We start from the raw sequence: 15,756 nt of genomic DNA on the forward strand, positions 1-15,756 counted from the left end.
AGGTTTTGGTAAATATTGCTGGAGTTCAGCTTTCATAAGCTCCAGACAATATTGTTAGATCATCTGGATGCTGACAGCTAGAATCTAACATCTGGTTAGAAAAGCCTGTTTCTGATGTGTTTGATATAATTCAAATGCTGGATGTCAAAACTACTTGGGTTTTCTAGTTCAAAGGTTTAATTTGTAGGCTGGGATTCATGTGATTATATATTTCTTATACAAGAGATCACAACTAGATGTTAGAGTCTACTTAAGTTCTACATCTGGCAGTAAACACTTGATTCTCAAAGGACAGGGATTTAGATTAATATTGAGGAATTTCTGATTCTAAAAAGCCTTTTTTAGCCATCACCTGCATAAATACATGCCCATATACTGAGAAGACAGTTTAAATTAACATACATATAATTAAAGTTCATTTTTATAAAATTAGATAGTTCTCTAACAGTCTACTACCTAAATTCCCCAAATTAAGCTAAAATCATGAATATATTTAGAAGGAAGTCAAATTGAAGTACGTTGGATGCCAGAATAGGACTGCAAGCATAGTACATTATAGACTATATAGACACGTTTAACAATTTTTTATTGCTGAGTAAATAAACCTTATGATTAGCCAATCTAGTTGAGAAAACCTGCATTGCTTTATGACATAGAGAAACTTCTTATTAGCTTAATACAACAATGTATGAATTGGTGATTATAAAATAGAAATAACATATAATACATTGGTGATATCAAATTCATTTGGCAATATGAATATAATAGTTTTTTAATTTTCTCTATAGAACATTCTGTTAAGGTTAGCCACATGAAGGAATAATTTTAGGTTTAGCATTATAACTGTCCATGTTTGTAATCTTCTGGAATGCATCTGACAGAATACTGGACTAGATAGGACAGTGGCTTGATTCAAGCTAATATTTTTCTTTACAATTTATTCAGCTGCATAGTGAATGCCTTTTTCAGCTAAAACGCTGTTGGTGAAGATATAATCCATCATCAAAGGAGAATTATTGAAAAATAAATATAGACATATTAAAATAAAATTTAAAAGCATGTTCATAGTTTCCCCTTCTTAAAGAAAAACCTGATCTGATGCATAAATATATTAACCCAATATTTGCAGATTATATTTCATCTTGAAGTATTTCAGTTCCTTAATGTAAAATATAAGCCATCTGTAGGATTCACTATTTCAATATACATTGTTAATCACCACTGAAAGTTTCCTTTGTGGGCATCTTGTGTTATATATTGTATGAAATTGCAATAAATATTTTTTATGAATGTATGACTTTGATCCTGATTTGGAAGAAAGTAAAATTTATGGTTGACCATTTGAATGTAACCAGTTTATTATAAATTGAGAAATAAGCAGTAGGTGCTGAAATGAGCAATCACAAAGCCCTCTAGCACAGGTGTCAAACTCGATCATGTCACTCGACGTATCACAACATTTTTTGCCTTTGCGGAGATGGAATGGGTGTGGCCTGCGCATGACGCATCTGGCCTGCGGGCCGCCAGTTAGACAGGTCTGCCCTATAGCATCAAACTTGAATTTAATATACATTATACTACTATGCTTCTGGTATTTTGTTTTACATTTTAATTTTGTTTTGAATATTATAGCTATAATCTCTAATACATGCTTTTTTTGCAACATAAAAATGTTTGTTTTTTAAAAAAATCTCTCCTTATGCAAAACTGTAGATTTCCACAGTTATATTTCCTTGTATGAGTTTGTAAAAGTTTTGAAATCCGTTTACATCTATAAAGTAGATATGGCTTAAATGCTTTCTTTTAACACAAAAATATGAAGTCAAAATATTAATAGTGGAGTATTGAAAAGTGGAACAGCAAATTTACCATTTCATCCTTAATCTTGCTGTGCCATGCTGACTAAGCAGAAGGTGTTTAAGTTCGAATAAATGGGTAAATTAGCAATGCGAACTTCAGTGCTAGCGTAGTTGAAAGGCTTTGGATCCATCTGGAATAATATAATGTCTTTGAACCTGTTATCAATTTATGGGTTTAAAGACTGAGCTCTTAAGTCCGTCAGATGTAAATGCAGCAAGGCTAATAATGTTATTGTTAGAAATAATATGACTTTATTGAGTTTTGTTATTTGTTTCAGGTTCATCAGCAAAAGCCTTGGTTAGTTTGAAAGGTAGGACAACCAGATTATTTCTTCATATATAGTATTCATAAAGGTTAAATCTTACAAAAATTCTTGTTTAAGGAGTATTATGTTGAAATGAATTTATACATTGCACAAGCTGCAGAATTTTTAATTATAGTTTGTTGAACAAGACACTGTAGCTTTGTTCACATAACATCAATCATAAAACCATAATTTTCAAGTGAAGTGCCTGGGTTTATGCATCATAGTGAGCCCAAAGAAAGTCATGATTTAAGTTGTATGAACTTGTTGTATATTACCTACTCATTTGTAGCAGCACTTGGTTAACTTTGTACAAAGCAAGATTGGGCCCAATTAGTAATTGGATGAGAGAGGGAGAACCCAAGCTGTAGGGTAAACATGCATAAAGTGACTATATATAAATATGGAGTCAATTGATTTTGGAATCAAGCTCAACTCAAAAGGTTTAACTTCAGATGACATCAGATCAGCTGGAATGTATCTACAGGGAATGGCATTTGTGGAAAAATTGAGTGTGTGCATGTGTGTGTATATAAGCATGTGTATAATGTACTTGGATTTATGCTGTATTCATCTTTATTCTATTTTATTTTTGTATATATTACTTTCTGTTAAATATCCAGCGATCAAGCAGACACATACCCAGTAGTTCTGTGAAAACAGCCAATAAGCAATAAGGCAAGGCAAATGAATTAATGAGTGAAAGAAACAAAGATTAAGTTAATTCACAAAATTTTCCAGAATGAAAATTTTAATTATGCAAGAAATAAAAATATGAAATATGTATTTATTCTACAATACATTTCTAGATAGTTTTCCTTTATAGAAATGGGAATGTGAACATCAGGAAGATAAGTAAATTGAGAAGTTTCAATTTTACTTTCATAGGCATGAAATGGGAAATTTGGGGTCCATTTAAATAACATATCAAAATTAGTTTTTGTTTGAATATTGTATCTAAGAAGTTTGAAATTTTAATTCAATGTTTTTAATACTCTGCATTAAAGATCAAATGTAACATTTTAAGCCCTACTTTAAAAAGTACCGTAGTTCATCATTTTCAAATGAAAACTATATTTTTCCCCTAAAATGCTCAGAATTTCCTGTTAGATTGGAAAGAGAAAACATTTTCACACACACACTACTTTGTTCCTTTTGGGGGTAAGCAATATTATGCCAAGTCCTAAAAAAGTAAGCCAAAGAAACGCAAGGCATGAGGTAAGAAAAGAAAATCCTCCAGTTGATTTTCTGGGTCTTCTTTTTTCCTATGACCCATTAAGTCATATTTAGTATATTGTATGAGTCATTCCTTTTATTCTGTTTGATTAAACCATCTCAGTGTGCTGATTACTCACTTTTGTATTCAATCCACTATTCATTCTTAATACTATTCAGTATCTTAAGTATTTCATTCTCATTGCATTCAACTTTTATATTTCTTCTGGCATACCAAATTCCTATATAATAAAATACATAGCTAAAATACATAGCTGTTTTCAGTTCTTTCAACAAATATTTATTCTTTGCAACAGACTATATACTATTCACAACCATTCTACCAACTTTTGTATATTGTAAAAATTTTCCATCTGTGTTTCACAAAAGCAAAATACATAATCTTATATTGTTTTCAACATTATGTAAAACATTTATGTGAAATATACTCTTTCTCTCTACCATGGCTTTTGATAAATTATAAAAATTATATGACTATAATTGATTTGTTGCATCATACAATCTAATACTGCTACAGAGTTCTGTAAAGCACTATGAAGTGGTATTTAAATCTAAGTTCTATTGCTATTTGCGCTACAATCATTTGGGTTCTTGACCAACAATACAGTATTGTCTGGATATAAAACTACATGCGCATTCACATTCCAGATAAATACATTTCTAATTTCAACACAAATATTCCATATACATTCATAATTACATTAAGCATGAGTGAACATGAGACATCCCCTCCTTACTTCATCCAATGTTGAGCCATTTATTAAGCATTCAGTTCTCACATGCGTGCTACTTCTATCATATAATATTCTTAGTGTATTCAGTAATTAACATTCAAGTCCATATTCACACACAAATTTAAGCAAAGTTATTTTATCATACACTTTCTATGAATCAACAAGTACATAATAAGTATTGTATATGTGTTTAATGATCTGAGGAAGAACAAATCAAGTCTGTACATATCCTGCCAAACAAAGCAACCGTGCACTTCCCAGATTTTGTTCATTATCATCTAACATTCACTTTCAATCAGAATTCTGCTGAAACTTCCCAGATACATTTAATTTAAATAGTCCATCTACAGTACGTAAGTAAGTACATAAGTAAGTAAGTACATAAGTAAGTACGTAAGTATGTAAGTACGTACAGTAAGTCCTCGACTTACAACAGTTTGTTTAGTGACCGTTCAAAACTACAATGGCATTGAAAAAGTGACTTATGAACATTTTTCACCCTTATGAAAGTTGCAGCATCCCCATAGTCACATGATCAAAATTCAGCCTCTTGGTAACTGGCTCGTATTTATGACAGTTGCAGTGTTCCAGAGTGATATGATAGCCTTTTGCAAACCTTCTGACAAGCAAAGTCAATGGGGAAACGAGATTCACTTAACAACTGTGGCAAGAAAGGTCATAAAATGGGGCATGATTCACTTAACAAATGTTTCACTTAACAACAGAAATTTTGGGCTCAATTGTGGTCTTAAGTAAAGGACTACCTGTACAGAATTATTATTCATGCTTACTAACTTTCTCTTTCTATAGGAAACAGTAACTGCATTCTATCAATTGTCAGGCACAGATGCAGTCTTCACATACACATTAAACAATTCACACAGTCACTTCTTAAGCATCTAAATTTATTTCTCTAGTACGTCATCAACACCTAGCTTTAACTATATTCAACACTCCTACACCCGTTCACCATTACTTCTTTGTAGTTTTTTCTTCAGCGCTAACATTTATAGCATTTGTTTAAATTCCACTCTTCAATATGTCACTATTATTCCCATACAAATGTTTAAAATACTCACAGCAGCATTCCTCATTTCAGTTTCATCCTACACCATTTCATCATTTTATGGAGTGCTAGAGACTTCTTATTTGCCTCTCTTCATGCAGTTCCAAAACAACTTTTTATTTCCATCAAAATTACTTTGCACTTTTTTTGCATCTTTCAACCTTAATAATTTCTTGCTATCTATAACCACAGTACTTCCTTTGCAGTTTAATATACTTTCTTTTTCAATATACAGTGGATATAGAAAGTCTACATACCCATTAAAATGCCAGGCTTTTGAGGTGCAAAAAAATCAAATCAAGATAATTCACATCAATACACTATGCCACACACAGCATTTCTTGCTCATAAGTTCTAACTTTGTGAATTAAAATCGATATTTATACAAAGCTGATGCCCAGTTGCAGCAGTTTCTGATGGGGTGGGGGTTCAAATAGTCAAAATGATTATTGCAATGCGCCAATCAAAATCTCATCCTTTTGTGCATGTATGTAACATTGATACACATACAAAAGACATGGGGTTTCTATTGCTACAATTACAATCTTGTTTACTTTCCACACAAATGCACACACCCTGCAAATGCCACTGCCCAATTCTGTCAGGGAGTATTAGCAAGTTTGTTCCTGATGAATCATTGTGCAGCAAATACTATTCCCCCTTCCCTTTATGGGGGAGGGAGGATGTAATTTAATCTGAAAATAAAAATGAGGTATAAACATAAAAATATAATTGATTGGGTTTAAGAGCAAAGAAAACTGAAAAATTGCTTCTGAAAATATACTCCTTGGATTGAAATGAAATCATATAACTTGAAATTAATTTAATGTACATTCGCAGAATAAGAATATAATTGACATTTTGATATTAAGAATGTGTATAATTTGTAAAAGGAATTATATTTAAAATATACAACTTTTTCATTACAGAGGGAAGTTTATCCAATACATGGAATGAAAAATTCAGTTCTTTGCAGAAAACACCCATTTGGAAAGGCAAAAATGCAGGAGCTACTGTAGAAATGGTAAGGAGCAACTTTTATCTTTATAGGTTGATTTAATATCATTTTTCCAAAACACTGTATTCTTGTCTAGTCTTTGTAGACTGGTCTAGTCTACAAAGCTAATTAAGGTAGTTAAAAAATATCTTTCTTTTCTTTTGCTTTCCATTGTAACATATGAAGGGTACAAATTATTTTTGCTTGATTTATAAAACTGGAAATTTAACATTTTTTATGAAAACAAAAAGAAAAATCCTGTGCACGCTTTTTTAAAAAGTATGTTGCTTCTAAGTACCAGGAGACATTTACCAACAAGGTTTGTTGTAGTCATTCTTCTAATTTGTGAAACCCCATCAGGAAGCAAGCCATAAGGGTGACAGATTCTGAAGTTAATATAACTCTCTCCAAGTCTACCTGTTCAGGTGTCATGAACAATCGTTTCTTTGCCTTTTTTGTTTTGTTTTTGTGTCTTCAGTGTTGACTCCTGGCAATTGCTGGACAAGTCTCTTCATTTTTTTGGGCAAGATTTCAAAAGTGGTTTGGCATTGCCTGCTTCCGAGAGCAAGTGATTGACCCAAGGTCACCCCACTGACTTTGTGCCTAAAGTGGGACTAGGCCTCATAGTCTCCCAATTTCTAAACTGGTACTTTAATCATTACAGCAAACTGATTTTGTTTTGAGGTAGAAGTTAATCCATCAGATATACAGGACCTCAAAGTTCTGAAGTCAATCTAATTTTCATACACAAGATAAAATTCTGTGGGGGGACTGTGTTGGAAGAAGAATTTTCCATCCTTGTCCATGGGTAGAATTCAGCGCTGATCATGGAAGTTTGAATGTGATGCTTCCATTGTAACAAAATTAGGCATTAATGTTGGATTAAGCAACAGCATCCCTTTTTCCATGCCTATTTCATCTACAAAGAAGTGGCAAATTATTTAGATTTTTCACATAGTAGCAATTTGTTTTGCCTAACCTGAATTAAATATGGCTTATTGTGTTGCAACATTTTCCATCACACTATGTTGCCATCACATTGCCATTTGAGATTAAAAGCCTTCCATTTGATGAGAACATATTATTCAGCACTTAGTCTAAATGATATTATGAGTGGAATGCAAGTGGTTTATATTGCATAGATAGAACTGCAGCTACCCTAATTAATTCCCTTCTATTGCTATCCATGGTCTATGAGAGAAATTACTATTCTCAAATGGAAATAACATGAGTCCAGGGCTTCTCATTAGACATTGGTGTCAATTATGCATCCAACAAAATAGACTCGTAGGTATCTGTCTCAAGACTAATAATGCTCCTTGATGCTAGAACATTTTCTTCTGGATAATTCTTCTATTGGTGTTATGTCAGATAGAGAGATGAGCTTAATTCTCCTCCTTACCAGCACTATATATTGAAGCTTGATTCCCAAAGAGATACCTTTGGAAAAGCTATTGTCTCTTCAATAGCCTCCTGCAAGCCCTAAAAAGCTTTTTACTGATTTACCTGTGTGAATATCAGAGACCATCATTAGAAAACTGGTAACATGTATTTATAATTAGATCTCTGAATGATCATCACTGAATTCACACATCCTGTCGTTTTTTTCTCCTTTGATCTCAAGTTATGTCTCTCTTGCTTTACATCAAGTTAGAGAAGTATGTTCTAGATTTCAATATAGATAAAGATTTTTTTTCCTAAAAAAATTACAATGAGCTTGCTGTAGTGCAAGAACTGGTACTGGGAGACATTACAATCCGCAAATCAAGTTTTTGCTTAGTTGTATTTCTTTGGTTGCAGCCTTTCAGAAATTCAAAACGAACTCGTTCCTTTTGTGAAGAAGATGAAAGACAAATGAATACAAGATCACCAAAAAGAAATCAGAGAGTTGGAATGGTCCCACAGGTATTCTTATAAATGAAGCTGTTCATATATAAGTAGGTTGTTTATTAACAAGTTTGTGATACATAGAGCATACTTTTATTAAAAGCTAGGGACATCACTTTTTGCCTCTAAAAATGGAATTTGCTGGTTCTACCTGTTATTCCTTCCTTCCATTAAAAGTATGTTCTGAAGTAATGATGGTGAACCTTTTGGGTTCAGAGTGTTAAAACTTTGGAAAATGCTTAACTTGACTCTGCTGACATGTCACACACACACACAACCCAAACAAAAGAGAAAGAATTCCTTACATATTCATTTTTAATAATAAAAAAAAAATAGTCTAATTGTGTATGATCCCCAGGATCTGTTGGTTCTGCAGCACACCTCTTACTCTCAATGTTCTCTTTCTCTTGACAGGTCCCTATGACCCATCAGCCACAGGCAGCTCCAGGTCTCACAAGGCCTTCATTTTTGAAATGGCTTTGGAGAATGCTCTTTTGCAATCTCTGCAGCCTCCAAAAACAATGCAAAAGCATTCCTTGTACTCACTGAATTTTTGGAGGCTGCGCAATTTCTGGAGGCTGTGCAAGAGCATTCTTTTGCAGCCTCAGTAGCTTTGAAAAATTGTGTGAGTATGGAGCGTGAGTTGGTGAATACTGTGTGTGTTACCCAAAATGGTGTGACATGTCACTTTTGACACATGTCATAGGTTCAACTTCCCAGTTCTAAGGGGATGATACTCATTCCAAAGCAAGGGCATGGAGAAATTGGAAGATGCGCTTTTGACTTTCCTTTCCTGCTTGTGCCATCATTGTATAGCAATCTTCTAAGGATAGATGAGCCTGTCCTTTTGTGGAAGTTACTAATTGGAGCTAACACTATATTGAGGTGTTTAAAATTTTGTAAAAAAGCTACGAATTTGCAGATTATTGTATTCTAAATGATAAAATACAAAACATACAATACAATACAAATACAAGTCTCTATTATCATTAATATTTCATTTTAAATGCTTAAATGTCATATATTAATAAACCTCTATTTATCTGTTACTTAGAAATTTACGGTAACAGCACCAACACCAGACAAAAAGGCATCACAAAAGATTGGTTTGCGGCTACGTAATTTACTCAAACTTCCTAAGGCCCACAAATGGTGTATATATGAATGGTTCTATTCAAATATAGATAAGTATGTATGACTTTTCATCTACTACTTTAAATCAGTTTATGATTATTAAGCTTGTTTATTTTTACTTGGCTATATTCCTCTAAAAACTTAACTAATGGCAATACAGCAAAATATATTTGACTGTATTTAACACCGTTAAAACAACATTGCTGGTAAACTTTAAATATTATCAAAATAAAAAATTAATAAGAAAGAACTCTATCAAGCTCAATTTCTGATGACTTCATAGTCATGCTTATATCTTTTTCTTGACAGCAATCTAGAAATGTTTTTTCCAGCTCTGCAAGACATATTTTTGGCTTCTCAATTTAGCTGAATCTCTAGTTTTCCCTGTAGTATAGTTCAGATCCATATCTGTTTAGCTTCATAGCGTAAACAATTACATATTGTACCTTGACATGATTTCCAACAGATAACAGCATGTATTGGGTATAGTATCTAGTACACACACACACACACACACACACACACACACACAGAGAGAGAGAGAGAGAGAGAGAGAGAGAGAGAGAGAGAGAGAGAGAGAGAGAGAGAGAATATAGGCATATGGCATATAGGGAAATGATAGTAAAATATCTTAATGTTATTTTTGTATCTAGTTATGAGTAATAATTATAAATTAAAGCTGATAGATATTTACATTAAATTGGTAACTGTTCATTCCTCACAGATTTAGGAATCAACATTTACTTTTAAGTGACACTTAATTTACATATATACATACGTATTACATATTTACATATTACATATGTATATCTTCAATATACATATGTAGAAGTCTTATGTAAATACTAATAAATTTGCCCTAACTTATTATTACATCATTCCTGAAAACATTTATGCCTATAGTGACAGAATATCACTTGTTTTTAATAGGCCATTGTTTGAAGGAGATAACGACTTTTGTGTTTGCCTGAAAGAATCTTTTCCAAATCTGAAAACAAGGAAATTAACCCGAGTGGAATGGGGAAAAATTCGACGATTAATGGGAAAACCACGAAGGTAAAAACTTACTGTGTATTGAATTAGGTATTTTAAGCTATATTGTATGTGTGGTTGGGGACAATTACTTTTATTTCATGGTTTCTTTTTAAAAAGTGCTGAGTAGTTTTTAAAATACAGATTATGTTTTGTAAATACAATTGAGAATAAAAAAATACGACATTTCGTCTTTTCTTGTCAAAAAACTGTTAGATGCAGTTTTTGTATCTAATAGAAAATGATATAATTTACTGCTATGTAAACCAATTCTACAAAGTTGGGTAATAAATTTTAAAAATTGGCCCATTGTGTCTTAAATTTAAAATCATATATTGTATCCTTATCACAAAGTAACATATCCAATGCATTTCTTACCACAATCCCCTAGTTTCTCTGGGGCATTAAAAATTATGCAGGTGAAAAATGCAATTCCTGATTAACACAATAACAAGCTTTCCTGCTTTGATTTTCCATAATGGCTAAGTCATTTATTACTTGATATCAAAGTACTTTGAGAATCAAAATAAAGAGCTCCTTCAGTTTGGTCTATTCTTAACCCTTCATCTTCTCAAAACTACTTAGTAAGAGTGTGCTGTGTTTTGGACTAGGTGTCATTAATTTGCTGATGACGCCAGCTCTGTCATATAGAATACTTGAGTTGCAACCAGATGTACATATACATAAGAATAACTCTCACTGAAGGCAGTAGGGAGTAAAGAAAATATTCTTCCAAATAAACTTTCAGTGCACAAAATTGATTTGTTAATTGCTGAAATGAAAACATGATTCTTGTAGCCTGTCAATAGTTCTTTAGAAGTGAGCAGCATGCAGCTCACTTCTAAATTCATCCTGTGCTATAGTCATGAGAATAGAATTACAGAAAAATCTAGAGAGCAACAGGTTGCCTAGCCCTGCTGGACTGTGATGTAGCTGTTACTGTTCTGTTCTTTCTTTAATGGGTGAATTTGTTTTTGACGGGCTTGGATTTTCTTTTTCCCCATCGTTTAACATTTAATATTTAGTTTTTGTCCTTCAGGAAACAGTTCATGCTGCTTATTGTTAGTTTTATTTAGAGAGTAAATATATAAACATGTAAATACTTCATAAAAACATTTTACTGTACTTCTAGAGGACCATCTGCAGGATTTAATATATTTGCATGAGCACAGATGAAACAAATCAGAATAGTTTCACTTTCTGTCTGCAGATGTTCTTCCGCATTCTTTGAAGAGGAAAGGTCAGCATTAAAACAGAAACGGCAAAAAATTAGATTACTTCAACAGCGAAAAGTGGCAGATATATCTCAATTTAAAGATCTTCCAGAAGAAATTCCATTACCATTAGTAATAGGCACAAAAGTTACAGGTATTTTTTATTGCTTTTACATAAAGCCTTTTTTTTTAAACTAATGTTGAGTTTTACTGATCTAGCTTAGTTTGAAAATAACTTTTCTTTTTTCATGCACTATTGCATCCATCCATAAAAAGATATTCCAGCTGATTTAAATATTTCAAGTCTAAAATAATTCAATTTATCATAAAATATATGAAAATAGTACTTCAGAATTTTCCATCATTGACAAGAATCATATCATGAAATCTTATGTCCACAGTATGTTTATCATCTTTGTGGTTGATGTCTTTCAGTGTTTTATTTTTCTGAACAGCCAAACTTTATTTTTATCTGTTTCTAATAGTTAATATAACTTGACTGATTATCATGATGATAATCCTGGGTACATCCAACCCCACTGATACCCAGCAGTATTGCAATCAGCTTTCTAGAATGAAGTTATTTCAACTTTATTCGCCATTATTGAGCAGCACTAGTACCATTTTGTTTTAACTGACCACCATTTTGAGTTTTGACACTTTACAGTATGTACTTATGAATAGGCATTGTCTGAAAATCTAATCTAGCTTTTTATAATTTTATGAGGATAGCCATTCATGTCAGGCGAGCAATGGCACATAAAATCACAGGCTACAGAGATGCTACCTGAAATCAGAGAAACCTTCCTGAATCTTTTTCTACTTAGAAATAAGTTAAATTATTATTTTTAAATAATCAAATACTTTTTACTTACTTAATTTTAGTAAGTAAGTAAACTTACTTACTTAATTCTGTAACCACTGTAGTGGTTACAGAATTCAGTTTTTCCTGGCACAGAATTTGGAAAGCTAAATTGACCATGGAATTTAAATTTCATCATAGCCTAGCAGGCTTACTGTATTTTTATCTCCAATTAATTAATCTCCAATTAATAATGTGATATTGATCATAGCGCGGTTACGTGGTTCCCATGATGGACTCTTCACTGGACAGATTGATGCTGTTGACACTCTTAATGCTACTTACAGAGTAACCTTTGAGAGGACAGGACTTGGGACACACACAATCCCAGATTATGAAGTCCTCGTAAGTATTGTATTCTTATTTTTTAAAATGTTAGAATATGAAAAAGTACAAGGTAATTCAGGGATGAAAAGATATAGTACCAATACTGTCAATTTTATCAATGTTTCTAAAATATGCTTGGTTCTCTCTCAAAACACTACTAAAACTTGATCATTCCATTAGCTACAGGTAGTCCTTGATTTACAGCCATTCCTTTATGGACCAAAATTAAAATGCCACTGAAAAAAGTGACTTATAACATTTTTTGCACTTACAACCGTTACAGCATCCCTATGGTCATGTAATCAAAATTTAGACATTTGGCAACTGACATGTATTTCTGACAGTTGCAGTATCCTGGAGTCATGATCAATTCAAGCAACGTCAGTGGGGAAGCCAAAGTCACAACCATATTACTAACTTAACAACTGGAGTGATTAACAACTGTAACAAGAAAGGCCATAAAATGAGACAAAACTCACTTAACTGTCTTCCTTAGTAACAGGAATTTTTGGTTCAATGTGGTCGTAAGGAGAGGATTACCTATATACAAAATCATTTTAATTTATTTTTTCCTTTGTAACTTCAGAGTAATGAACCTCATGATACCATGCCAATTGCTGCCTTTGGACAAAAACAACGACCTTCTAGATATATTATGACACCACCTCAATTACATTATACACCTTCCCTTCAATCACCAATTACAGTAAGTGATATAAATTTAAATTTTGTTTCATTTACTAATTAGCTGAATTTTTAAAGACTCAAACATTAACCGTTCAAAACATTCTAAAGTTAAATTAAGGTAATTTTTTAAAAATATAATTATTAAATGCAACCTTTTTTCTTTTATAGGACAGTGATCCTTTATTAGGATCTTCTTGGAAAAACAAAATTTCAGGTTCAGATAGTGAAACATTAGGTGGTTTTCCAGTAGAATTCCTTATCCAAGTGGTGAGTCTCAATGTTTTCAGTTTTACCCGTACTGATGGATTGAAACTTTTTGTTCAGGAATGATAAACCTCTGCTGTTAAAAGTAATAAATTCTTCTTATGTGTAATATTAGAGAACAATATTTGTGAGAAATAATTATTCTGTCCAAAATATAAAACAGAAGCATACAAATATTTGGTCTGTATTATGAATAGTGAAAATAAATATTTGGAAAATGTTACAATTTTAAGTCAAATTTTCAATCGTATGTTTGTAACATTTTTACTAATAAAAATACACAAATCAAAAGTTGCATGGGATTTCACAAGGATTTGATGCAGGCCAAGGAAAGCTGGTTCCTAATAGCTCTTTCTCCTAAAAGTTGATTTACTATTCTGCAGTCAGCTGTGAAAATTCTGTATATTTCAAAAACAGTAAGTCTTAAAGCAGTGAAATCTGCTTTTAAGAACTATTCACAATTGCGGCCATTATGGTAGAAAGTCTAGGGATTTTAGGTCATCAAATCAAGTCACAGTTAAGATTTTTAATTATGTTTTGTTTCTATATTTGAATTGATTAATCATAATTAACCAGTCACCTGTTCAATCTATAGCGTCTAGACCGGGGGTGAAATGCTACCAGTTCGGATCGGTTCCGGAGAACCAATATCGGAGATTGGGGCTGGCTCGCCAAACTGGTAGCAATCACTGGCTAGCCACACCCCCAAACCAGTCCGTGGCCTACAGTCCTGCCATGCTTCCCTGCCTTCCACATGGCCTTCCCAGCATCCCCTGGCCAGCTTGCGAAGGCAGGAAGCGGAAAGCCACGTGCAAGGCAGGCAAGCATGGCAAAGCTGTGGGGAAGAAATCCTGCCATGCTTACCTGCCTTCCACGCTGTCTTCCCGGTGGTCCCCCACCCCTGCTTGCCTTCCGAGGTCCATCCCGGCCAGTGGGTAGGCGGGCGGCCCTTGATGGAAATGCAGACACTGAGCTGGGGCAGAGAGGGGCAGTGGCGTGCTCTGGGAGGGCAAGCGGACATCCCTGCACTGCTGCCCATGCCCCCCCCTTTGCAGGGTGATCCAAAGAAGGGAGGGGGATGCTGCAGGAAAGGCCGTCTTCCACCTGTGCCTCCCATGCTGGCTCCGAGGGATGGGGCTCCAAAGCAGCCTACTGGATTCACACCCAGCCATCTGCCTGCCAGCGCTTCTCCAGGAACTTGACCCGCGGACTCTGGCACTCCAGGGAAAGGAGGTTCAGCCGCGGTGCCACTTCCTGGCGGCGAAGAAGCGTAGCAAGAGGGGCAGAAGCCGCTGGCCAGCGGGGCAGCAGCCCCACACACAGGGAGAGGGTCAGGCCCGGCCGCGCCACCGCGGAGACCACTGCACTTTCCCTTTGGCCTGGGCGCCGGCGCTTACCTAGGCAGGTCAGTGCAGGTAGCCCTTCATCTTGCTGAAGAGCAGGTTGCTGCACTTGTAGTCGCGGGACCGGCCAGAACAGAACATGGCATGGGCGGAGAGGCATATGCAGCCCCCGCCGTGACAGCCCTGGTAAGGTTGCCCACCTTTGCCGCCTCCGTGCGCTGCACGTGGAAGGGACCACTGCTCTTGCCTCCCTGCCTGACTGCAGACATCTGCCTGCCCGAAGCAACCTCCCAAAGCAACCCTGCCACCGTTCGCTTTCGTTTCACGGCAGGAGAAGGAAGGCGATGTGGCGGTGCTTCGGGAGGGCAAGCGGGCTGCAGAGCCGGCACGGGTAGAACGCGGCCTTTTCTGCAACATCCCCCTCCCCTCTTTGGATCACCCTGCTAGGGGGAGGGGGCTCTGCCTTCGCAGAAACTGGGTGGGAGGTTTGTACGGAGGATTGGCGGGGGGGATGCACGACCCTCCAGGATGAAGAGCGGGGCAAGAGAAGGCTCCAGTTCGCTTGGGCAGTCAAGCCAGATGGCGGAGGGAAATTCAAAGCGTTGGGGGCTTCAGAAGGGCAGAATGTGCAGCTCCTGGCTCTAATAGTGAGTGACGTCAAATTGGTCACACCCACCCGGTCACATGATCACCAAGCCACGCCCACCAAGCCATGCCCACAGAACCGGTAGCAAAATTTCTTAGATTTCATCACTGCTCTAGATATAGTTTAAAGGGCATTGTTTAAGATGATATAGAATCAAGGAGAC

General features: G+C 35.2%; 1 protein-coding gene across 2 annotated transcripts in view; it reads left to right on the plus strand.

The window, feature by feature from the left end:
- Positions 1-15,756, plus strand: part of LIN9 (lin-9 DREAM MuvB core complex component) — a 29,602-nt gene that overhangs the window by 2,557 nt on the left and 11,289 nt on the right. For both annotated transcript variants that reach the window (XM_034427935.3, XM_087883131.1), the window contains exons 2-10: positions 2,138-2,170; positions 6,130-6,224; positions 7,998-8,102; positions 9,139-9,272; positions 10,149-10,274; positions 11,461-11,618; positions 12,538-12,671; positions 13,240-13,359; positions 13,509-13,607. In XM_034427935.3, the coding sequence (XP_034283826.1) occupies positions 2,138-2,170; positions 6,130-6,224; positions 7,998-8,102; positions 9,139-9,272; positions 10,149-10,274; positions 11,461-11,618; positions 12,538-12,671; positions 13,240-13,359; positions 13,509-13,607 (1,004 nt within the window). The remainder of the gene's footprint in view (positions 1-2,137; positions 2,171-6,129; positions 6,225-7,997; positions 8,103-9,138; positions 9,273-10,148; positions 10,275-11,460; positions 11,619-12,537; positions 12,672-13,239; positions 13,360-13,508; positions 13,608-15,756) is intronic.

This window comes from Pantherophis guttatus, chromosome 1, assembly GCF_059756535.1.
Source record: "Pantherophis guttatus breed Tessera chromosome 1, ASM5975653v1, whole genome shotgun sequence".
Classification (NCBI taxonomy): Eukaryota; Metazoa; Chordata; class Lepidosauria; order Squamata; family Colubridae; genus Pantherophis; species Pantherophis guttatus.